Here is a 26,752-nt window from a genome sequence, read left to right as displayed (position 1 = left end):
GTAGACGATCTTGAACTTAATAGCAAATCCAGTCATAATTCTAAAGATTACATATAAAAAGGGTTATGAGGGAGAGGATTCTAAATATATTAAGAAACTGAGAAAGTTTTAAGAAAGAATGAAAGACTTTCTTTATATTATCACCTGTTATAAAAACAGAGCAAACAGTAACCTCTTGATTATTTTCAGGGAATAGCACTACTTATTATCTTCTTTTTTGCAGATGCATCTTGGCAAGGGCATTGGCAGCTCTAGTGTGTGATGTTCCATTTCCAAAGTCCTAGGAGGTATTCTCCTTTTCCTGATTGAAACACTCTTCAGTGAAAAATTCACTATCAGGCTAGAAAGATAGAATATTTTGGCTCATATGAGTTCTATGTTAGCCCTGTTCCCCAAAAGAGGATATGCTGCTAACAGAATCTAGGGAATGGGTCATGAAGTTTTGTGTGATATCTTTACAAAAGACAATTTAGCATATGAACATATTTAAAATCAGTAGGAAAGGGTGAATTATCAAATGGCATGTGGAATTGGATATTAATACAGAAGGCGAAAAATGTAGATTCTTAGGTCAAATGACAAAGGAAGCACTGGTATACCACGTACATTTTACACCTGAGGCTTGTGTCCTTTTTATCTTGCAGTTAAGATGGTGGTTACTTTGCTCTGTCAGTATAATGATGGATCCAGGTAGCAATGCTGACAATCAGGATAGCGGAGGCTTGCTCAACAGCTTGATTCCAGTCATCATTATCATAGAATAGTCACTTCACAAGGGCATCTAGTTTAACAACTCATATGTGCTTATTAGCAGCTGACTCCCCCTACCCCCCACAGTTCACAGCACCAAAGAGGAGTGCTTTTGTCAACCTGTAGTTTTACTACCAGTGTGTCCAACAGTTAGGCACAGTAAGAACCAGAATCAATAAAAATGCCACAAGTTTCAAATGGAGTATTTGCCAGTGTTGAGAACATCCTTGTGTCCTGCCAATTGAAAGGAGCAGCCACATAATTTTGGGGGTCTGCATAATCAATTCTGGGGTCTTCAAGGTTGAAGAGTCAGTGTTCAGTGATTCCCACGAGCCTGTCCGTGAACCAGGCCCAATTAGAGTAACTTCTATTAATTGAGGGCCCTACTAAGCCAGCAGCTTTGTTTCAGGCAAGAGTGGGGGATACATTTCCTTATAAGGGGCAGCTGCTGCAATGTGATATACAGCTGAGATACTGCTGGGACCAGGGCAGCTATATTCTTAAGTATACCATGGACATTTTACACCTGAGGCTTGTGTCCTTTTTATCTTGTTAGGCAGTTGAGCCCAAGAGTAAGCTAACAGCTGCTTTACAAAAGGAGTATACTTGGTAGCCTTGTTAGGGTATCAAGTCAAACCACCCTTCTCCCTGACCCCAAGGGCATCTCCTTTTGCCAGAAATTCCAATCAACAGAATGACTAGTTACAGAGACTGAAGCACAAAGTGGTCATTAAAGGCTGTGGGACCTCAAAGGTATCTTCTTTACACACAATTCTTTCTGTCTGGAAGAATCCCTTCTGAATTATGGGAAGTAGGAAGTATAACATATAACACATTCCTACTACACTTTCAGATTTAGAAGTAACCACAGTATACTGCACTGGTCAAAAGGGCCCCATTTATTCACAGGCTCACATTCATTTCCCTTGCCTACTGTAACCTCTGACCTAATAACATTTTTTTAAATCTAGATACTCCCTACCTCCATGTGAAGTGGTAAGATGTTGATTTGGGCACCTGTATCCCATAAAGCCATAAGTTTGAGCCCCTTTCCTCTCTCAAAGTTCCCCCCAATACTTGGGTGGGTGCCAATGGCCATGGGTCTCCACTGGAGACAGGAAGCTTTCCCTTAAAACAGCTGATGTTGGGATATATGGAGGTATGAGTGGCTTCATGACATTAAAGAAACATCTACTTTACTTGCACGAGGTGTGCTCACATTTCAGCCAAAAATCTTCCAATAATTTAAGTTCATCGAAAGCCCTGTAACAGGTGGTATCACCTATTTCATTACATTGAAAGGAGATTTTTAAAAAACTGAATTCTTTGATGATCTTTTAGGGATTCCTCAACACCAACCCTTTAATAAGTGTTGTACCCACTGACTGATATAAGTTTGGCTTACATAATAACTTTCTACCTCCCCAGCAGAGGGATGGCTATATTCAAAAGGAAACAGACTTAAACATGTAAGAGCTCAATAGAATCAAGCTTACTGCTCGATCACAAAATGTTCAAAAGGTAAAGATGTGAATGAGAATTTTGTTCCACATATTTCAGGCACCCTGGCTGTTGCTGTGTAAAAGCTGTGCCATGTTAAAGCATGATACTTTACAACTTCAAGGCTATTCTGACAGCATCCTAGTAGTGTCAGTGAGGTCTTTTGTGGCATAAAACATGAGCATCCATAGTCCAAAGACCTACATGGAGGAAAGGGAGACTAGGAAATTTTCTGAGTTATCTAAAGGGCATGGCTTCTTTCAAAAGGGCTTTGAAATATCAGCCTATGTCTATTCTCTGATAGACTTTCAGGGTTGCTTTTTGGATAAAATTCTTCCTACATTCATACTTATATGTGTGGGTTTTCTGGAGTCAAATGGCTTGGTCTTCCAGACAGAAGGATTTTCCATAGTTATTATTATCAATAGGGTTTTCCCTCTCCCTGAATTCTCTGGCAAACATTTAGAGTTGACTTCTTATACAATTTTCCAAGTTCATCACATTCATAAGATTTTTCCCCACTGTGAATTCTCTGATGTATTCTGAGGTTTGATTTCTGGCCAAAACTTTTCCCACATTTGTTACACTGAAAAGGTTTCTCCCCTGTATGAACTCTCTGATGATCACTAAGGATTGCCTTCCGGACAAATTTTTTCCCACATTCATTACACTTAAATGGTTTCTCCCCAGTATGAATCCTCTGATGAACTCTAAGGGTTGATGTCCGGGCAAAAGTTTTCCCACACTCATTACATTTAAATGGTTTCTCTCCTGTGTGTGTTTTCTGATGTTGAATGAGATGGTCTTTTCGCCAGAAGGATTTTTCACATTCATTACATTGATATGTTTTCTCACCACCGTGAATTCTCTGATGTATCCTAAGGTTTGACTTCTGGCCGAAAGTCTTCCCACATTCATTACACTGAAATGATTTCTCCCCTGTGTGAATTCTATGATGATCTCTGAGGGTTGACTTTTGAACAAAAGTTTTCCCACATTCACTACACTTATAGGGTTTCTCTCCTGTATGAATTCTCTGATGTCCCCTGAGGGTTGACTTCTGGACAAATGTTTTCCCACATTCATTACACTTATAGGGTTTCTCTGCTGTGTGAATTCTCCGATGTGTACTAAGGTGTGACTTCTGGGAGAAAGTTTTTCCACATTCATTACATTCAAATGGTTTCTCTCCTGTGTGAGTTCTTTGATGCTGAATGAGATGTCCTTTTTGAAAGAAGGATTTACCACATTCATTACATTTATAGGGTTTTGTCTCAGAGTGAGTTCTCCGGCATACTTTGTGGGCTGACACCTGGTAGGATTTCCTATTTTCATGATAGTCAAAGGATGTATCCCCAGTTTGTGTTCTGTCATCATATACCAATGGGTTCTCTTCCGTGACAATTCTCTGAAGTTGAGTGAAGTGTGACTTCCTGTTGAAATTATTTCCATTTGCATTACATCCATTATGTTTCACAGGCATGTTAAACTTACTGTATTCCTTGAGAGCTGATTTCCCACAGAAGGATTTACCACACTGGTTAAGAGGAGAGTATTTCTCCCCAATCCCAGTTCTTTTATAGTCAAAGACAGTTATTTTTTCACTTTTCCCCCTAAATTCATCATCTTTATAGGATTTTTCTCTTGTGTGCATACTCTTACATGTAACATAAGCAGCCTCATCATAGACGGCTTTTCCAGTTCCATCATATTTAAAAGCTTGTTCCAAAGTTTGACACCTTTGATTCTCAGGAAGATTTTCCTTATAACTGAGAGCTTTTCCATTTTTATTATATTCATGAAACTCCTCTCCAGTATGAGTTCTCTCAAACTTAATTTTGAAAGACAAATTTTCACATACACTATAGCAATTTGTTTTTTTTGTAGGATAGGTTCTATTCTTGATGATAAATTGGGAAATATTTTGCAAATTTACTCCCCATGAGTCATATTTACAGGATATTTTTGTTGAAACAGGAGCTATGCACAGATTAAACTGTTTTCCCAAAACTTCCTCTTCTTTTATAGTCAATGGTTTATTATCGATGAATATTATTTCCTGCAAGTGTTTATCTTGGATTTTCTTGTTCCTCTTCATCAGGTCATCATCTCTGTAATCTCCTAAAACAGAGATAAATTGAAGACACCTTATAAACCTTACATTTGTTATGGGTGGGAAATATATAGCCTATACATTACATTTCATTTATTGGTTTCCAAGATCAAATAATTTATGTGTGTGTGTATCCTCACCCTCCTTTAACTAACTGAGCCACCCAGGTACCCGCTCTTACCCTCCTTTAAAAAAACAATATTGAGGGACACCTGGGTGGCTCAGTTGGTTAAGCAGCTGCCTTCGGCTCAGGTCATGATCCCAGCGTCCTGGGATCGAGTCCCACATCGGGCTCCTTGCTCATCAGGGAGCCTGCTTCTCCCTCTGCCTCTGCCTGCCATTCTGTCTGCCTGTGCTTGCTCTCTCTCCCTCTCTCTCTGACAAATAAATAAAATCTTAAAAAAAACAACCAATATCGATATAGTGAAAATGAGAGAGAAAACTGGTAATACATACATCTGGATTGTGATAAACTGCATTTTCCTATTGGGGTGGAGAAAGAATAGAAATAAGACTTTTACAGGAGTGGTTAATTTAGGGAACAGGAAAACCAGATAATGGGATGAACACAATGGGACTATATAAAGTTAAGTACAGTAACAGAAGAATTAGGAGATAATGAACACTGATAGACTAGGCCCAACAGGGGAAGAGTTTGCTTTGAGGAAATATATTACAGTCCTATACACCTAGGCTATAACGATAGAATACTCAATTTGCTATTCCTTATTTCCATTCAATTCTTCAACATCAAGTCAAAATTGATAGTACAACCTTCCTCACAATTAAATGAAGAAGTTTATAGTTCAGGATCTAACCCATCTTATAGCCATAAGTCACAGAACTACAAACAAGTGTAAAACTGATAAAAGGAAATCTATTCTTGCAACTAACATTAGCTTCACTGCTCAATTCCTGCTGTGGAACCTTTATTTTATCAAAACTGAATGGTTAAGTCAGAATGGCTAAAATTAACAAGTCAGGAAACAACAGGTGTTGGTGAAGATATGGAGAAAAGGAACCCTCCTACATAGTTGGTGGGAATGCAAGCTGCTGCAGCCACTCTGGAAAACAGTATTTTTTTCCTCAAAAAGTTGAAAATAGAGCTACCCTATAACCCAGCAATTGCACTACTGGGTATTTACCCCAAAGATACAAGTAGTGATCCAAAGGGGCACGTGCACCCCAATATTTATAGCAACAATGTCCACAATAGCCAAACTATGGAAAGAAGCTAGATGTCAATCAACAGATGAATGGACAAAGAAGATGTGGTATATATATATATATGTATATGTGTATATATATATACATATACATATATATATATATACACACACACACACAATGGAATGCCATGAAGCCATTAAAAAAACCTGAAATCTTGCCATTTGCAACAATATGGATGGAACTAGAGGGTATTATGCTGATGGAACTAGAGGGTATTATGCTAAGTCAAATACGTCAATCAGAAAAAGACAATTATCATTATGATCTCACTGATATAAGGAACTTGAGAAACAATACAGAGGATTATACGGGAAGGGAGGGAAAAAATGAAACAAGATGAAACCAGAGGGAGACAAATCATAAAAGACTCTTAATCTCAGGAAACAAACGGAGGGTTGCTGGAGGGGAGGAGGTAGGAGGGATGGAGTGGCTGGGTGATGGACATTGGGGAGGGTATGTGCTATGGTGAGTGCTGTGAATTGTGTAAGACTGATGAATCACACACCTGAACCCCTGAAACAAATTAATACATTGTATATTAGTACAAAAAATTGAATAGTAAGTGAACTTGATCACTTCATCCTAAACTTCCACATTTCAATTTGATATGAGGGGTATATGTATTTTATGTATGCATGTATGTATGTAAGCTCTATGCCCAATGTGGGACTTGAACTCATGACCTTGAGATCAAGAGTTGCATGCTTTACTGACTGAGCCAGTGAGGTGCCCCAAGGGGTGTGATTTTAAATGGGGGTGTCACGGAAGGCCTTGCTGCAAAGATGGCACTCAAAAAAGGTCCAAATCATTTATGCAATTCTAGATGGCTGTCCTTTGAAGGTTTTATGAGTTGTAAATACCATCCTCTATCTTTGGTTCATCTCTTCACTCTCTTAAGTATGAAACATAATTTATATCTGCATAAAACTTATATATACCGTTTAACAGTACTGAGTGAACACTAGTATAATTAGAAACCATGTCAATCTGAAATCAATACTACGCTGTATGTTAACTAACATGAATTAAAAAAAAAAAAAAAGAAACCATGTCAAGAAACAGAAAACAAAAATGGCTCTGCAAAAATCCCTACTTATCTCTGCCCAGTTACAACTCCTTCATGCTTAAGAATTCACTACTTTTGGGGCACCTGGGTGGCTCTGTGGGTTAAAGCCTCTTCCTTTGGCTCGGGTCATGATCCAGGGTCCTGGGATCGAGCCCCGAATCGGGCTCTCTGCTCAGTGGGAAGCCTGCTTCCTCCTCTCTCTCTGCCTGCCTCTCTGCCTACTTGTGATCTGTCAAATAAATAAATAAAAATCTTAAAAAAAAAAAAAGAATTCACTACTCTTTCAATATTTATATAATTGTTTCCTTGATTTTCTTTGTGTGGTTTTACCATCAACATATGAATTCCTGAAGATATAACTGAGTTTTGAATTTCTGACATTTAATAAATGCAACCAGACATGCATATTTATATTGTTTGGTTTCTTTTGCTTAAGATTATATATTGAATTATCCCTTAAGGAATAAAACTCTTTCTTTATTCTACTGCTGATGAGCCCAATTTTTAACACAAACAATACTGCCTTAAGTAAATATTGTTTTATTCATCCTAGGGAATATAATCATGCCTTTCTGTAGGGTCTATAGTTAGGAAAGGAATTCCTTAGTTACAAATTATGAAAACTTTAACCTGATCTGATAACTTTTTCCATCAGTAAGATCCTTTAATAGTTCACATCCTCATCAGGACTTTGCCAAATTTGTTAATGTCACATCATACCATGTGTCTCTCATATCACTTTGTATTTTACTTTGCATTCCATGAAAGCTAATGAGAGACTGAACACATTTTCAAGGATTTAATGGCCATTTAAAAGTTCCTGTTCAGTCTTTTGCTTATTTTTCAATTGGGATGTCACCTTTTCCTATGTTGACTTATGGGAGTTTTTACATTTTTACAATACTTATCCTTTCCAGGTTACTTGTACCATACACATATTCTGCTTCTTTATGGCTTGTCTTCTCATCCTTTTAACAGTATACTTTATAAACAAAGTTCTCAATTTTAATATAGTCAAGTTTATTAATCATTTTCTTTTGATTGGTGCTTTTTTTGCCTTTGAGCCTAAAAGAAAAGTCTTGAAATACAAAGGTGTTTAATGCCAAACTGACCTTCTGGAGTCTTAAATACCCCAAGAGAATTCTGTCTGCTAGTGCTCAGGAACTCACCTCGGTGGCTCTGGTTTGAGAATTCTTCCTCTAAGAACCAAGGCTCCTCTCCTTGCTCCAACTTGAAGATTACTGCTGGTTTGAAAATGCAGTTCCCTGTAAACAGGGAACAATGGTGTATTTAGGATGGATGATGAGCTTTTTAGTTTCCAGAGTGTTAAAAGATATAGCTTCAGAAGCAGCACCCTGAAGACCCTGATTTGAACTTATTATGGCAAGTCATCAAAACACTTCTTTTATTCCTCAAAAGGGCTTAATTTATACTCTGAATGAAATGTCTCAATAACATTAAAATCTAAATAAAATACTCATGTATATTGATGCATAAAAAGGAAATGCCTTTTATTTGCTGTGATGAGGGTAAGTTACACTTAAACGCTCACCCACTGAGACGAGGTTGTTGTAGTTCTCCAGCATCACATCTCTATACAGAGTCCTCTGAATAGGACCCATTTGCTGCCATTCCTCTTGGGTGAATTCCACAGTCACGTCCTTGAATGACACAGATGCCTGCAACAGGACACTTCTGCTCAATCTGAAGGGTTCAGAATTAGTTGACAGAGAAAATATCCCTAAAAACAATTCTTATGCTCACTCTAAAGAATTTAAAACAAATGAATACAAAGGATGCATATTTTGAATCTAACTTTAACTTACATTTTGGAGGTATTCAATAAGTAAAAATATCTGTAATTTAATTTTTATATTTGTGAGTTCTATCCACATATTGTAAGTATACTAAACTTTGTTTAAAAACATTTTTAAGCAAAAATGACTTAATTTCCTACAATTTTTACTCAATACCCCAAGAAACTACCCTGGGCATATTCTAGGGTAGGGGTCAGCAAATTATTACCTGTGGCCAAATCTAGCTTGCCACTTTTTTAATAAATAAAGTTTTCCTGCAAAATAGCCACACACACCCAGTTATTCTGTATTGTTCATGGTAGCTTTTGTGCTATAACACCAGAGCCTAGTAATTCTATCAGAGATATTATAACTATCAAGAACTGAAAACATTAACTATCTGATCCACTATGGACAAAACTGGCCAACTTTTGGACTAACCAATCAATTAAAAAATAGAATAACAGCATAAAAACAACAAAGACCATACAATTAACAGAGAGGGATATATGCAGATTGAAAATAACAGGACAGAAAAAAATATACATAATTACAAGCCAAAGAAAGTTGGTTATAGTAACATAAAAACAGTAAAGGTAAGAAAGTATGATAATATATAGTAACTATTTATGATCCTTTTAACAGAAAATATAAAAAACATAAACTGGTATGCATTTGAAAACCTAGCTTCCAAATATAGTCAATTCTCTTTATTCACAGACTCTGTACCTGCAAATTCACCTCACTAAAATATACTTCTAACCTAAATACTCATTATTTTGCAATATTTATGGACACTCACAGAAAAGTAGAAGATTTGAGTGCCCAACACATTTTCCCAGCTGGATAATGCTGGATAATGCCTTGCCAAATGCTCTTTTTGCAGACTACTTAGCACATTCTTTCCATTTTTGTGACTTTTTTCTTGTGTTCCCCCACCTGTGTAATGCAGAAATGCTGTGTAGTGTTCCTGAGTACAAGAAGGTTGTTATATCCCTTAGGGAGACCAAGTGTGTTACATAAACTTTGAGCATTAATTATGGTGATGCTGCCCTTTAGTTCTTGTTCAAGAGACATTATATTAAATAAGGTATTTTTTTTTTAAAGATTTTATTTATTTATTTGACAGACAGAGATCACAAGCAGGCAGAGAGGCAGGCAGAGAGAGAAGGGGAAGCAGGCTCCCTGCGGAGCAGAGAGCCCGATTCGGGGCTTGATCCCAGGACCTTGGGATCATGACCTGAGCCGAAGGCAGAGGCTTTAACCCACTGAGCCACCCAGGCGCCCCTAAATAAGGTATTTTTAAACACACATAAAACAAGGTTGTATATTGAATGGTTGACTAAAATGTTTTGATTAGAAACTCAAAGGAACTTGCTCCCCTAGAAGCAATGATTCAGTATTTACTAATTTAGTGTTCATGGAGATTTTATAGAAAATAACCATGTGAATAGTGAGAATCAACTATATATAACAAAAGTTGACAGAAAATGAGATAGATGGATCCATAATAATATTAGTCTTATAAAATTATAAGAAATTTTAACACAACTCTTAACTCACAGGGCAAGCAGACTGAAAACACCAATAGAAATTTAGAAAGGGGTCAGCAATAACCAAGAGGGAAAATCTGGCCTGCTGCTTTTTTTGTTTGTTTGTTTTGTTTTTTAAGTAAGCTTTTATTGGAACACAGTCACGCTCATTTGCTTATGTGTTGCCTATGGCTGCTATAGCACTACAACTGTAGAGTTCAGTATTTTCAAAGAGACCACATCTCCCACAAAGCCTAGTACCTGACATTTACAGATGAAGTTTGCTGACCACTGACATAGAAGGTTTAAATGATATCAATAACCAATTTGAGTAACTGAAACATATAGGATAACATAATCATAACAAATTATTTTCTAGTCTATTTTGTATATTAAAAATAAAGAGAGGGTACCTGGGTGGCTCAGTGGGTTAAGCCTCTGCCTTCAGCTCAGGTCATGATCTCAGGCTCCTGGGATCAAGGCCCACATCGGGCTCTCTGCTCAGCAGGGAGCCTGCTTCCTCCCTCTCTCTCTGCCTGCCTCTCTGCCTACTTGTGATCTCTCTCTGTGTGTCAAATAAATAACTAAAATCTTTAAAAAAATATAGTAAGTCTCACCAAATTAGAAAAGATTACAAACATACAGTGTGGCTTTGGATTTTAGCTCAGAGATGCAGAGAGCTGAAAAGAGCAATACGAACAAAAACAAAGGTAGGCAGATTGAAAATTACGGTCTTTTTTTTTTTTTTAATCCATCAGAGAAATGAAATTGCTTAACAAATAAACAATTTGAAATCAGGAAAAAGACAGTATCTCTAGGGAGAATCAGGACCCACATGTTTGCTTACTGGACCATATGCTACCAAAATTCACATAAGATGATAGAAAGATAAAGCTACAAAAACTTTAACAACCTGTTAAAGGCCGAGATCGTGTGTGTCACAGATATATATGATTTCCACCTTTTTGGGATATTTTCTCCAGGAACATAGTCTGTTCACAGAGAGGGCTGGGGGAGAATTTTGGGGAAGTCCTTTCCTAATCCATGTGATACTGGCTAGTGTAGGGGAAGAAAAGTCATTTCTTAAATCCACTTAGATCTTATTTAGGGAAAGGTCAATAAAACAAATAACTTGAGGCCACTGGTGGTATCCCCTTGCAGTAAGGGGACAGCAGAAGCAGATACTACCAAAATGCTACCCAGACCCATCAGCCTTCTCTCTCCTCAGTAATAAAATATCTAAATGGTAAGATGTAAGTTCTTAGTGAGGTTAAACTGGAAGATAAGCCCTAGAAAACTGTTACTATTTGGCCTGTCTGGTAGCTCCGTGGAACATCCCATTCATAAAACTGTCTTCATCTGACATAACTCAAAGCTTACCCATTGCAAATAACATTTCTCTGGGGGAATGAAATTTGTTAAGAAAGAAAAAACACCCATGGGATATTCTTTACCATCAGGGCTACCTCAGGCAGTTTGTAACAATTAAAGGAAACAACAGTCTAATTAAAAAGCTTGGAGCATGATAAATACAGAAGGGGCTTTGAAAAGCTCAGACATCTATCTGGGAATCTAGAAGGTGGCACACATGCCCTGGGCTATGTGCATATTCAGGAAACATCTGAGAAAGTACTAAACTTGCTTCTCATTAACCTTGAGGCTCTGTGAAAGAAAAGTGAAAGTGAAAACAAGATAGTAAAATGCCACGCTAACTGCTGAAGGCATTTGCCAACCTATACAGAGAGCATCTTGGCAAAGATTGAAGCCTTACTGGTTACACGTACTTAAGGAAATCCTTGTCCAATTATTAGCTGACTATTTAGCTAATGGAGCAAAGACTTCGGTAGCTACACATGACAAAGAATATACGTTGTACAGAATCCATTCAACGGAGTCACTAAACAAATGACAGCTGCTGTGGAGTGGTATTTGGATGATAAATTGACACCTTACATTTTAACTGTCAAGTTTGCAATGAAAATTTAAGACATACAAACAAGTGCAAAAGTATGGCTCATACATAGGAAAAACAAACAAACCCAAAACTATGTATGAAACAGTGTAGAAACTATCTCTGAGGAAGTCCAGACATTGGACTTACTAAACAAAGACTTTTTTTTGAAGATTTTATTTATTTATTTGAGAGCAAGAGCACAAGTGGAGAGGGGCAGAGGAAGAGAGAGAAGCAGACTCCCCACGGAGCAGGGAGCCTAATGCAGGGTTCCATCCCAGGACCCTGGGATCATGACCTGAGCTGAAGGCAGAGGCTTAACCAACTAAGCCACCCACGCTTGAAATTAAGACTGGTGAAAAATATATTATGTAAGCAGTTACCAACATAGCTCTGCACTGCCTATAGGAGGACAGAAGATAGATTTTAAGACAAAAATGGAGAGAATAAGGACCTTTTATAATGGTAAAAGTGCCAATACATGAAGATGATATAAAAATGACAAACATACATACCTAAAATACAAATACATGAAGCAAAAACTGACAGAATTAAAAAGACAAACAATTCAATAATAACAGTTAGAGATTTCAAAGCCCCGCTTTCAAAATGGATAGAACTACTAAATAGAAGACCAATATGGGAGACCAAGACAGATACAAAGATATCTATAAAAAAACTCAGGCCGACACTTGCAACATACACATTCTTTAAGTACATATGGAACACTCTCCAGTATAGATTATACATTAGGCCACAAAAAAAGTCTCAATACATATTAAAGGTTAAAATTATATAAAGTATCTCCTATGACCAAAATAAAATGAAACAAGGAATCAATGAGAAGGAAAACTGGAAGTTTAAAAATATGTGAACATCAAACACCACACTCTAAAGAAACTCCTCAAAGATTAAAGAATACTAACAAGGGAATTACAAAATACTTTGAGACAAATGAAAGTGAAAACACAACATATACCAAAACTCATGAAATATAGCTAATGCAGTGCTTATAGGGAAATTTATAGCTACAACTCCTACATTTAAAAAGATCTCGAATTGGGGCGCTTGCGTGGCTCAGTGGGTTAAGCCTCTGCCTTCGGCTCAGGTCATGGTCTCAGGGTCCTGGTATCAGGGCTCTCTGCTCAGCAGGGAGCCTGCTCCCCCCCCCTCTCTGCCTGCCTCTCTGCCTACTTGTGATCTCTCTCTGTCAAATAAACAAATAAAATACTAAAAAAAATCTCAAATCCATAACCTAATTGTACACCTTAAGGAACTAGAAAAAATAAGCGTGAACTAAACCCAAAACTAGCAGAAGAAAAGAAATAATAAAGATGAGAGCAAACAGAAAACAACAAAATAAGGAACAGAAAAACAACAGGATCAACAAAACAAAGCTTGTTCTTTGAACAATCAAAAGAATTGATGAACCTTTAGGTAGACCAAGAAAAAAGAACACTCAAATTTACTAAAATAAGAAATGAAGGTGGGGGGCATTACTACTGACATTTCAGAAACAAAAAGGACTATCAGGGAGTACTATAAACAACTGTACACCAACAAATTAGATAACCTAGAGGAAAAGGACAAATTCCTAGAAACATTCAGACTATTAAAGCTGACTCAGAAAGAAATAGAAAATACGAACAGATCCCTAGAAGGGGACTGAATTAGTAATTAAAAACCTCCCAATAAAGAAAAGCTTAGGACCAGATGGCTACACTGATAAATTCTACCAAATGTTTAAGAAGAATTACTACAAATCCTTCTCTAACTCCTCCCGAAAAATAGAAAAGGGAACACTTATTAACTTATTCTGAGTTACTCTGAACTAAAGCCAAAGAAATCACAAGAGGACTAATGATCAATATCCTTTATGAATACAGATGTAAAACTCAACAAAATACTAGCAAACAGAATAGCACTGTATTTTTAAAATGATTATACATCATGACCAAGTAGGATTTATCCCAGAAATGTGAAGGTGGCTCACCAAATGAAAATCAATCTACGAAACATACTACGGTAATAGAATGAAGGAAATAAACCATATGATCATCTTGGTAGATATAGAAAAAGCATCTGACAAAATCTAATACCCTTTCATGATAAAACAACAATACTCAACAAACTAGGAATAAAAAGGAACTTCCTGTACACAATAAAAAGCACTTATGGGGCACCTGGCTGACTCAGTCAGTAGAGCATGAGACTATCTGAGGGCTGTGAGTTTAAGAATCCCATGCTGGGGGTAGAGTTTACTGGAAAAAAATAAGTACTTATGATAAATCCATGGCTAATATCATACACAATGCTAAGAGGATGATTTGTTCCAAAAATAAAAAAAATGTATGACAAGGATGCCTGCTATAACGAATTCTATTTATTACACTGGAAGTTCTAGCCCAAGCAAATAGGCAAGAAAAAGAAGGACATCAAATTGGAGAGGAAAAACATATTTTGTATATGTGTACATATGCCTTGAACATTAATAACAGCACTATTCACAACAGTTAAAAGACAGAAACAACACAAATGTCCATCAGTTGGTGAATGGATAAACACAATGTGGTATATCCTTACAATGAAACATTGAAAACACTATGCTAACTGAAAGAAACAGTCACAAATATGCATTAAATATGCATTAGTATAGAGATAATTGGCCTGAACTTTTCCTTTCATGTAATGTCTTGGTCAGGTTTTGGCATCAACATTATGCTCTCATGAAATGAGTTGGGAAGTGAGTCCTCATTTTCTCACATATTATACAGTTTCATTTATTTGAAATGTGCAGACTAGGCACATCTATAGTGACAAAGTTAGTGGTTGTTTCTGGTCTGGTGGGGTATGCTGGGATTGGGCGGGGGGAGGGATGATAGCTAATGGTACAGAGTTTTTTTGAGTTTTGTTTTTTTTAGGTGATAAAAATATTCAAAAATTGAGTGTGGTGATGACTGTACAACACTGAATTGTATACTTTAAATGTAAGAATTGTATGGCATGTGAATTGTATCTTCATAAACTAAAAAAAGGACACTAAAACAGGATTAACCAGATTTTCTTATATCTATTAAAGAAACTGAATTTATAATTAAAAACCAGCTACAAAGAAAATCCCAAGGCCAGGTTGCTTTATTGGTATATCTTCCCAAACATTTGAGGAAGATTTTCCAGAGAAGAGAAAATGAGGACTCACTTCCCAACTCATTTCACGAGAGCATAATATTGATGCCAAAACCTGACCAAGACATTACAATGAAAGGAGAAGTTCAGGCCAATTATCTCTCCACTAATGCATATTTTAAAAAACTAACTGAAATATTAACAAACTGAATCCAAAGACACATTAAAAGATAGTATTTTATGGCCAGGTGGAACTTTTCTCAGGATTCCAAGATTAGTTAAACACTGATAAATCAGTCAATATAATTCATTCTTTTAACAGAATTAAGGAAGAAAATTATATTATTATCTCACTAGATTTAGAAGAAGCATTTCACAAAGTATAATATCTATGTATGATTAAAAGCTCTGAGGAAACCAAAAACAGAACTTCCTTATTCTATGAAACAGTGTGTATAAAAATCCTAGAGTTAAATCCAGACTCAGTGGTGAAATACAGAGTATTTTCTCCTTCAGGTGAGGTATAAAACAAGGATTTCTATTATCATCACTTGTATTCAACCTTGTACTAGAAAGACAAGAATAAGGCTTAAAAACCAATTAAAGATATAATGATTGGAAAGGAATAAGTAAAAATGTCTGTATTTGCAAAAGACATGATTGTGCATATTTTAAAAAATCTAAAAGAATCTACAGGGGCATCTGGGTGGCATTTGGCCCTTGGTTTTGGCTCAGGTTGTGATCACAACTGATGGCTGTGAGATGGAACCTTGAGTCAGGCTCAGCATGGAGTCTGCTTGAGATTCTCTCTCTCTCCCTCTCCCCCTCTGCCCCTCCTCCTCATTCTCTCTGCCTCTAAAATAAGTAAATAAATAAATAAATAAATAAATCTTTTTTTTAAAACAAAAAACCCAAAACCGAAAAGAATCTATAAATAAATTACTAGAATAAGTGAATTTAACAAAATGGCTTGATATAAGATCAGTATTAAAAATCCATTTTAATAAAGCAACAATAAATTAGAAAATGAAATGTAAAAAACAGTATTATTTATAAGAGTACCAAAATAGGGAGGCCTGGGTGGCTCAGTTGGTTGAGCATCCAGCTCTTGATTTAGGCTCAGGTCATGATCTCAGGGTTGTGAGACTGAGCCCCATGTCAGGCTCCATGCTCAGCACAGAGTCTGCTTGTGATTCTCTCTCCCTCTCCTTCTTCCCCTCCCCCAGCTCATGCATGTATGTGTGAGTGTGTGTGTGTGTGTGCACGTATGCACGTGCACTCTCTCTCACTCAATAAATAAAATCTAAAAAAAATACTAAAAAAAATAAATCAAATACACAGGAATAAATCTAATGAAACATGTACGTCAAAGACTTCACCTCTACTCTGAAAAACTACCCAGCCAGATTTTCTGTGGAAAATGATGGAATTCTATGAAAATACAAAGGATTTAAATTAGTCAAATTTTTTTAAAGAAGTAAAACTTTAAGACCTTACTCTTCCATATTTCATGACTTACTGTAATGCAATAGTAATTAGGACAGTGAAGTACTAGGAAAAAGGCAAATAATTGGGTCAAAGGAAGAGAATACAGTCTAACTGTAGACCTACATTTATATATGGTCACTTGATTGGAAACAGAGGCCTGGCTGCAATTTAGTGGACACAGGACAGTCTTTTCAACAAACAGTGCTAGTGCAACTTATTATCCACATGAAAATAAGAATCTTGACAATTATCTTATACCACACACAAAAACATTTGCAGGCGGATCAAGCTCAAATAATCAAGCATCTGCTAAGAACTAGGAGAATATCTGTGTGATCTTGGAGAATGAAAAATCTTTCAAAGAGACATACAAAGAACTGTCATTAGAGAAGACGCTCATATTGACCTTTATTAAATTTAAGAACCTGGTTTATCAAAAGACATTACTTTAAAAAAAAAGTCAAGCCAAAGAATCCAAAAACAGTTGCAACATTCACATCTGACAAATGACTTGTATGGATAATACAGAAAAAAATGACTAATCAATAATATAAAAGCAAGGAATCTAATAAAGACAGAGAACTGAGCAGGTACTTTACATAAAAGAACATCTACATGGCCAAAATACAAATAATGGTACTGAAATTAGTATTTATTACAGGAAAGCAGACTATTAATTTCAAAGAGAGACCACTCTCTGACTGTAAAGTCCGACTGTAGCAAGTGTTGGTGAGAATTTAGTACAGCTAGAACACGAGTAGTATAAATTGGTTCAAGCACTTTAGCAAGCTAATTGTTGTATATATTAAAGCTGAACATATGTTTATTCTATGAATCAGCCATTCTACTTCTAGGTATAACCAAGAGAAATGAAGATATACCAAGAGACACACAGGAATGTTCACAGCAGCTTTATTCATAGCAGTCCCCAAATGGGAAAATACAAGTGAAAAACTCACCAACATGAGAACAAACAAATAAATCATCATACAGTCATATAATGAAATACTGCTCAGCAATAAAAAAGGAAGTAGTGAAACATAGCAAGACTGATGATCTCAACAATGTTGTGTACAGAGAAACAAGCTGGACCTCCCCTTCCTCTGAAAAAGAGTACAGATTATATGATTCCATTTATATAATGTTCAAAAATGAAGTTATTTTTTTTTCTGACGTGATGTTAGAATAGTAGTTGTCTCTGCAAGGCAGAGCAGTAGTTATTATCTGGAAATTGGAAGGAGGAAAACTTCAAGGGTGATGAAATGTTCTTCATCTTAATCTGAGTGGTAAATTACATCTGTATATATGTGCATATATGTAAAAATCCACCCAGTTCATATTTAAGAATGCACTTCACTAGTATTAAAACTGTACCTCAGTTAAAGAAAGAAATAAAAAGAAAAAAAATAAAGAGTGCATACAAGAGAAAAACTAGCAAAATTTTATAGTTAATAATTTAGGAAGGTAAGAAATATCTATTACATTACCCCTTTGTATCTTTCCATAACTTAAAAATTTCCCAAAATGTCACTGGTGAAAATGAAAAGAACCCAGTCTGGCAGACAAACTCTATCCAAAGACAAATGATGAAACAGGGAAATATAGGTCACACGTCAGAAAAACAATTAACTCTTTAATAATTAAAAAGCTATTAAAATTAGCAAAAAGGAGGAAGGTTGATTACACAAACAAACACACACAGATGACTCAGAACTATACTAAATTGTGCACAGTCTCAGCTCTAATACACTTCTGGAATAGGGATCATCATCATTCTGCCCTTGTGCCAAAAAAAACTCCAGAGTCATCTTGACTCTTACTTTACCCCTTACACATTTTTCACATTCTGTTCATACTTCCAGATTAAAAATGAAACTGCTTTTATTCCATGAATTTCTTCCCCATGTTCTATGTCAGAACTCAGATGAAACCAAACCCTTAACGATGGCATCCAAGGACTTCTAGTGTTACACAGTTTTTGCTTTATGCAAAATGCATACATTGAGGTTATTAGGGTGGGTGCTAACCCAATTTGATTAGTGTCCTTTTAAGAAGAAATCTGGACACAGATATGTACAGAGGGAAGATGGTGTGAAGACACAGGGGAAAAGCCCTTCATAAGCAAAGAAAAGAGGCCTGGAACAGATTCTTCCCTCACAGCCCTCAGAAGGAACCAACCCTGTCCATTCCCTGATTTTGGATTTTGAGCCTTCATACTGTGAGGAAATAAATTGTTGTGTAAGTAACTCAGACTGTGGTACTTTATTATGGCAGCTCTAGCAAACTAATATACCTAGTCTGGTTCCAACATTTATCTTGATCTCTCTTATCCCCTAAGAGGAATTCCAAGGTGTAATATGCAAAGATTCTTACTGGACCTTGGATGCTTTGTTTAGGCCTTCATGTTGTTTCCTCAAAATGCAGTAACCTCCCTCTATTCTGCACCAGTTAAAATCCCACCTATTCTTCAGGACTGACAAAATCCTTCCCAACTATCCACCTTTGACCAACTAGGCCTACAACATCAATCTGTCCTTTCTGTGACGAATTACAAACCCTGATACTGATTCAACTCAAACGATCAATTAATCAGCTAATTCCCTTAATTATAACTTGTTTCCAGTGTATGAAGAAGAAATCTCCGCATTATTCCCAGCACCTCCTATGTATTATCTTCTCCAAGGGGACTGTACTTGCCCACAAGAAGTTCAGTCCTTCTTACAAGCATACAAACAGTATGGAAATGACTCAGTCTTAAAGAGGCGGCAGCTTGGGACGCCTGGGTGGCTCAGTTGGTTGGGCCGCTGCCTTCGGCTCGGGTCATGATCCCGGGGTCCTGGGATCGAGTCCCACATCGGGCTCCTTGCTCGGCAGGAAGCCTGCTTCTCTCGCTGCCTTTGCCTGCCTCACTGCCTGCTTGTGTGTACTCTCTCTCTCTATCTCTGGCAAATAAATAAAATCTTAAAAAAAAAAAAAAAGAGGCGGCGGCTAACTGACATTTTAGAAACAGCACAAGACAGGGGTGTCAGGAAAACATCCTCTTGGACAGTCCTTCATTCAGAAGAACAGGACTCTTTGTCATGCGCAGAAAAAGTATGCACAGGTTTCTAGGACAGAAGATAGTAACCACTTGGGCTCTACCTTGTGAGAAACGAGGTATTTTTCTGATAATAGAAACCCCAATTCTCTCAGTGGCCCAGTTCCATAAAGAGAGGGAATAATCTTTTATTTAAAAAGTTTAATGAGCAGTCTCAACTAGAGAAGCTGATGGCTTACAATGAAGCCTATGAAAATGAACCTATGGCAGTTCCTGACCTTGAAGATAATGATCTAACTGGACAGACAAATATATTATCAGAAGACTTCTGGCAATGTATGAAGTAAAGTTGGGGTTGTACAGATTCGGAAAAGGGAAATTAGCCCAGAGGGAGACAAGGGGAAAGAAAAGAGTATTGTTTTCTAGATGAGGCAACCAAAGCTAACTCGTGACACATAAAAGCAAAAAGCCAGGAGCGCCTGTGTGGCTCAGTAGTTAAGCGTATGCCTTCAGGCTCAGGTTATGATCCCTGGGTTCCGGATGGAACCTGCATTTGCCTCCCTGCTCAGCGGGAAGCCTGCTTCTCCCTCTCCCACTCGCCCTGCTTGTGCTCCCTCTCTCACTGTGTCTCTCTCTGTCCAATAAATAAATAAAATCTTAAAAAAAAAAAAGTAAAGAGCCAGACCTCACATCCATTAGAACGGTCACTATCAGAAAACATCAAGTGTTGACGAGGATGTGGAGTGACCAGAATCCCTGTGCACTGCTGGTGGGAAATGGAAAATGGTGCAGCTACTGTGGAATGGAATGGTGGCTCCTCAAAAAATTAAACATAGAATTACCACATGATTTAGCAATTCCATTTCTGGGTATAAAGATCCATTAGACTACTAGTGTCTTGAAGAGGTGTTTGCATTCCTATGTTCACAGCAGCATTATGTGCAATAACCAAAAGGTGAAAGGAACCAAAATGTCTATGACTTGATGAAGAAATAAAAAAAAATGTGGTATATATACACAATGCCTTATTATTCAGCCTTACAAAGGAAGGAAATTCCAATACATGCTACAACATGCATGAACTTTGAGTACTTTATGTTAAATGAAATAAGCCAGTCACAAAAAGACAAATACTACATGGTTCTACATATATGAATAGGAAAATTAATAGACAGCAAGTAGAATTTGCCAGAGACTGAATGGTGGGAGGTATGAAGAATGGTTGTTTCATGGGTATAGAGCTCTAGTTCTGTAAGATGAAGAGTTCTGGAGATTGGCTGCACAGCAATATGAATGTACTTAACATTACTGACCTGTACAGTTAAAAAAATGGCTAAGATGATAAACTTTATGTTACCTGGATTTTACCACAATTAAAAATAAATGAAAACAAAGAAAAAGAAAGTAAAGAGCTACCTGTCTTAGTTGTACAGGCTGCCATAACAAAATACCATAGACTGGGTAGCTTAAATGGTAGACATTTTTTTCCTCATAGTTCTAGAGGCCATGATCAGAGTAACAGCATGGGTGGGTTCTGGTGACATTCTCTTCCTGGCTTATAGACAGCCACTTCTTGCTGTGTCCTCACACGGCCTTTGCCTAGTGCCTGTGTATGGAGAGATAGAAAATCTGATCTCTCTCTCTCTCTCTCTCTCCCTTTTTTAAAAGACCATTAACCCTATTAGATTAGTATCCCACCTTTATGACTTCACTTAACTTTATTCCCTCTTAAACATTCTATTTCTAAATAGTCACACTGGGGGTGAGGGATTCAACATATGAATTTTTGAGTGGGGACATAATTCAATTCATAGTATCAGGTGAATAGAATGAGGATGTGGTTCTAAAGGTCAATTAGGAGAAGACAATGAGAAGATGATATGATGTAGTGAGGAATAGGAGGATATTTTTAAAAAACTAAATGAGGTTTGGTTTTGCTGTACAATAAAGTTACATAGTAAATTTTTTAATGTCATATTCCCCACTGGACTGTGACCACTATTTGTATAGAAAAACATCTGTATTGTCTAGACTTTAAGTTTTTTTAAGTTAAGTGCATGTCACTTGTCACTTACTTGGAACATCTTGGCTACTCAATAAACAGTTGCCAAAAAACTCAGAGCACCAATAAAGTTAAAAATAAAAGAAGTAGGAAGGGGCAATGTCTCCAAAGCCTGAATGTTATTCTGAGGAACTGGGAATTTTATTGTGTGGGGTAAGGAACCACTGAGATGAGTTACACATGTTCAAGATATTACTTCCCTAGGATTTAGATGAACTACCCATGTGGAAGATGTGCTTGAGTAGGTGAAGAGAGAAGTGGGCAGGCTGGTAAAGAAGCTATTCCAACAGCTCAGGTGCAAGACCATGAGATAGCAGTAGGAGAAATAAAGTAGAGGAATGCATTTAAAGTGCATTAGGTTTGACCATATAAAATGGCTGTTATCTTTAACAAATAAGTAGCAAGACATGATGGCACACCAGAAGTGGCAGGAGTTGAGACAGTGAGAATAAGGAGACAGGGATGTATTGTACTTTTGTGGCTTGGGTGTCTGGCTGACTGGGACATTATCATCGAACAGGGAAAGATGAGGGCAATTAGTTTGGCAAGGACCGTAAATGGGGCTGTAAATGTTAACTTTTACTTTGAATCAGTTGAGCTGGTGGTACCTTGTAGATACCTATACAGAGATGCTGAGTCAACTATGTCCAACACGGCAGTCACTAGCCACGTGTAACTATTTAAAACTTGAATTAAAAATTCGGTCCTCAGTCACACCAGCTGCATTTCAAGTTCTCAACAGGCATATGTGGGTAGTGGCCATCATTTGGGATAACGCAGATACAGATTGCTTCCCTCATCATAAAATGTGCTATTGGTGGGGCACCTGGTTGGCTCAGTTGGCTAAGTGTCTAACTCTTGATTTTGGCTCAGGTCATGACCTTGGGGTTGTGAGATGAAGCCCCGCACTCAGCTGGGAGTCTGCTTGGGATTCTCTCTCCCTCTCACTCTACCCCTCCCCCTGCTCACGTGCTCTCTCTCTCAAAAAATACATAAAATAAAATTAACAAAAATTTTAAAAAGTGCTACTGGTCACAGTTGGCTGCAGAGCCACATTTGTGCAAACTGGGAAAAACGTCATTGTTGAAACCAGAGTGGGGATGAAATGAGTCAAAAAGCCCAGCTAGAAAAATAGTAAAAAGGAAGGGAAACTTGTGATGAGACACATGAAAGGGCAAAAGAGAGATGATTCCATGAAAGAAACAGGAAGGATGGCAGCAGAGGCCATCACAGACACCAACACAGGCAACCTTCCAGATGGACAGAGTGGGCGCACAGTCAGACACTGCAGACAGATCTGTGAGGTAAGGACGAGGCAAGACCCACTGGATTTGACTGTAGTTAGGTCACTGGTGATGCAGGTCACAGGCATAGGAGTAGAGACACCAAGGCCTCAAGCAGTAGACAGAAATGTGAATGTAAAGTGTTGGCAGCATTTGCTACAGAACAGAACTTTAAGTTCCCTGTTGAACTTGTTCAAGACACGTATTTGAGAGAAATATTCACAAAGAGCTATTTTCAGGACATGAATGTACCAGCTACTCATGCTGACCTCTAGTTAGTTTAAGTATTATCTCTGGAACTAGAAGAATAGTCAGGAAAAGGTCTACTTCTTCCATTTTATTTAGATGGACAACTGTATTAACAAAAGCCCCGCTTTGGCGATATGCCCTTACGTCCACTGGGGGAAAAGTGGGAAAAACATTCTACAATTATTTCTGGGTTGTTATTGGAAAGATCTGCACTATCACCTACCTGAAGATGAACAAAGACATTTTCCATGAGGAAGGCTTAAGATTCTCATCAACACAAATCTTGAAACAAATATCTGACTCTCTGCCATGGCTATCAGAAAGAAATCTGCACTACACTTTGGAAAATCTGTAACTTCCTAGGACTGCCATCTAGCCACATGTCAACATCTGCTTTTCTCTACCTTCCTTGAATAGTTCTGATCCATTTCCATTTCTACATTTCTATGTTAATTAATTACCTATAAAATCCATTATAAAAAAAGTGTATATAAATAACTCACCTGAGATGTGTTCATTTTCTGCTGTTGTTGGGAGAGTACAGAGAACTGTGATGGGTAAGCTGGGGATAAGGAAAGAGGAATGAAATTATGAGAGGTCTGGTGAGCTTTTGCCAGTATCCTAAAAAATCTCACCACACCCCCTGGGGTAAAGGTCTCCCTATGGAAAAATGTTCTGTTGACCCTTGAGAAGGGGCAGGAAGCACCACACAGAGACAGCACTCCCAGAATATGTAATACATCTCTGATATGATCATGTGATTGTAACCCTGTTGTTTTTCACTGGTGACTGTAAATTATTTCTTATTCATTTAAAAAATGTATATCTCCCTCTGACTAATCAACAAAAAAATTAAAACAGAGGGTAATATTAATATCCTATTATTTATACTTTGAGTTAGAAAATCAACAGAAAACTCTGGGGGAAAAAAGATGCTTAGTGCCAAAGTATTTTAAAATCATTTTGTTCTTTTGGTAAGACTTTTCATGAGATACTTCTAGTGACTTATGTGTGACAGAATGAACTGCACTGTGCTTTGCTCCTCGTTCTGTCGTGGGTGACCAGGGGACATACATCTCAGGCTCCTTTTTTTTTTAATTTCAAGAGTCAAAGATAGACATCCCCTCCAATACCATCATTTTATAATTCTTTATGTTCAGGATAAAGGAAGCCTCAGCATATCTCTAGATGCCACTTGTGATGGACACACATGAGAGTGGCTTAGAATCTGGAAAGAGGGAAAAATGAAGAAAATGGGGGACTCTTTAAGAAGGACTGAGACTGAATTTCCTTGGCTCTGGCTGTGGCTTTTCCTGTATGGCCTGATAGTCATTCACCTCTTTCAACCCCAGCTCACCACCTTCTGCAAGCTGGTCCAGTTTCCACTGTCACACAGTCTGTGATAGCTTCTGTATGTGGTAACATCACCAAGTCTGGCTCTTTCTGGACAAGGAAATTAGAACTGTTTCTGGTGGAGTAAATTAGGACCCACTCCTTTCTAGGTTCTTCTGCATGTTCTGAAGCTCTGGTGAGGGTGGTTCCTGTCAGATGAGCTCTTCTTCCAGGTGGGACTCCTGTCCCCAGAGCTCCTCTCCTGCCTGGCACACAAGAGTTACTTTGTTCCAGACGTGGAGACTTAGGCCTAGGAAACAAATTCCTCTTAGTTGAAACTTTCACTGAGAACAGTTTCTCAACTTCAGCAGTGCTGACATTTTGGGCTGTATAATTCTTTATCACATGGGGGCTGTGCATTGTAGGATGTCTAGCAGCATTTCTGGCCTCTACCCACCAGACACTAGTAGCACTCCTCCTCGGTTGCGACAATCCAAATCATCTCCAGCCATTTCCAAAAGTTCCTCCCTCCCTCCCTCCTTCCTTCTCTTCCTCTTTCTTTTCCTTTATTTTCTTTTCTCTCTTTCTCTCCTACCTTCCTTTTCTTTCCTTTCTTTCCTTCCCTCCCTTTCTCTTTCTTCCTTCCTTTCTTCTTGCTTTCTTTCTATTTTTAAAATTATATGGTTGATACTAAGGAAAGAACCCAGATGTCCATCAACAGATGAATTGATAAAGAAAATGTAGTGTATACACACACACACACACACACACACACACACACAAAATGCTGGACTATTACTTAGCCATCAAGAAGAATGAAATCTTGCCATTTGCAACAACATGGATAAAACTAGAGAGTATCATAGTTAAGAGAAAATAGTCAGAGAAAGACAATTATCACATGATTTCACTCATATGTAGAATTTAAGAAACAAAACAGGATCATAGGGGAAGGGAGATAAACATAAGAGGAAAATAGGGAGACAAACCATAAGAGACTCTTAACTATAGGAAAACAAACTGAGTATTGCTAGAGGGGAGGTGGATGGGGGCATGGGGTAACTTGGTGGTGTACATTAAGGGTGCACATGATGTAATGAGCACTGGGTGTAATGTGCAACTGATGCATCACTAAACTCTATCTCTAAAACAATACACTATATGTTAATTAATTGAATTAAAATAAAATTAAAAAAATAAAATTACATGGTTATACCTGTAAGTAGGGTGGCAATAAAGATTAAGTTAAATACTAAATAAAAAAGAACAAAGTGTCTTCCAAGTATGATGGAAGCCAATACTACATGTTGGCTTATACCTTGTACCTATTAGAGCTTACCCACTAGCACTTGGCTAAACGCTTTATAGACGATGACTTATCTCTTTCCGAACAACGCCACAAAGCAGTTTTTACTAATATTCCTATTTTCAGATGAGAACCTGACTTATGCCCAAGTGACAAAGGAGGAAATTACCCGATCTTTCTGGCTTAAATTTAGGGTCAAGACCGGGGCGCGCTGTATGCCAGTTTGACGGTCTATATCCAATACCCTTAAAGCACATTACCCTCCGGCCGCCAGCAAGGGATCTTCCCAGGGCCGGCTGCAGTAAGCTCCCGCACTCCCGTCCACAAGTAACATCTTCCTACAGCACTCGCCCCATCTGGGTCCCCGGAGCCCGCGGGGCTGGGGCCCGCCCCCAACCGCCTTTGCCAGGTCTAGGTTCTCGTCTGGCTCCGACATAAGCGGCGGGGCTCCGGCCTTGGGGAGAGCGGGGAGTTCCCGAGACGTTCGAGTCCCTTCCTCGGGCCACAAACCCACCTCGCCCCCGCCGGGTGCGCGGAGGCCCAGGAACCCACGCCCAGCTCCTCTCACCTGAGGGCAAACCTGCCGCACCCTCAAGGCCTGAGAGGGCGGAAGCAGGGAAGTGGGGTTGATTGCACATGCGCATGGGAAAGTCCAGGATATCCGTTCCTAGAATGCAGCTCGGTGAGCGGTGGCATTCGGGACTACATTTCCCATAGAAACGCCGCGACTCCTCGCGGATTTCGAGTGTGTCGGAGCCGGCGTGGGGACGGGGCCGTAAAGAGGGAGTGATAAGATGAACGGCCTGTATTAATAGCTGGAGCCCAGGTCCTACCAAACCCCAGAGGTTATGGGTTAAACTTTGGCGTAAGATGAAATACAGTGTGTGGTCATGGATCAGATCCTGATAGGAGAAAACAAGAAGACATTTGG

The 26,752-nt window shown here is 38.2% G+C and overlaps 1 protein-coding gene across 12 annotated transcripts; it reads right to left on the bottom strand.

Annotated features, from left to right (window-relative positions):
• Positions 1 to 2,419: 2,419 nt before the first annotated feature.
• ZNF510 (zinc finger protein 510) lies at positions 2,420 to 26,471 on the bottom strand. 12 transcript variants are annotated; one of them, XM_032840589.1, is made up of 5 exons: positions 26,390 to 26,471; positions 23,687 to 23,745; positions 8,212 to 8,363; positions 7,829 to 7,924; positions 2,420 to 4,371 (listed from the first exon to the last, which is right to left on the bottom strand). In XM_032840589.1, exons 3-5 carry the CDS (start codon positions 8,279 to 8,281, stop codon positions 2,672 to 2,674), a joined length of 1,866 nt encoding a protein of 621 aa, XP_032696480.1. In that variant the 5' UTR covers positions 8,282 to 8,363; positions 23,687 to 23,745; positions 26,390 to 26,471; the 3' UTR covers positions 2,420 to 2,671. The 12 variants fall into 12 exon arrangements, with proteins under 12 accessions (XP_032696480.1, XP_032696471.1, XP_032696481.1 ...); XM_032840580.1 differs by having other exon boundaries at positions 8,212 to 8,338; positions 26,390 to 26,465; XM_032840590.1 differs by lacking the exon at positions 26,390 to 26,471 and adding an exon at positions 26,164 to 26,189.
• Positions 26,472 to 26,752: the final 281 nt, after the last annotated feature.

Source organism: Lontra canadensis, unplaced genomic scaffold (genome assembly GCF_010015895.1).
Source record: "Lontra canadensis isolate GAN:19392208 unplaced genomic scaffold, GSC_riverotter_1.0 scaffold113, whole genome shotgun sequence".
In the NCBI taxonomy this organism is placed as follows: domain Eukaryota; kingdom Metazoa; phylum Chordata; class Mammalia; order Carnivora; family Mustelidae; genus Lontra; species Lontra canadensis.
This window is presented reverse-complemented; position numbering and strand designations above follow the sequence as displayed.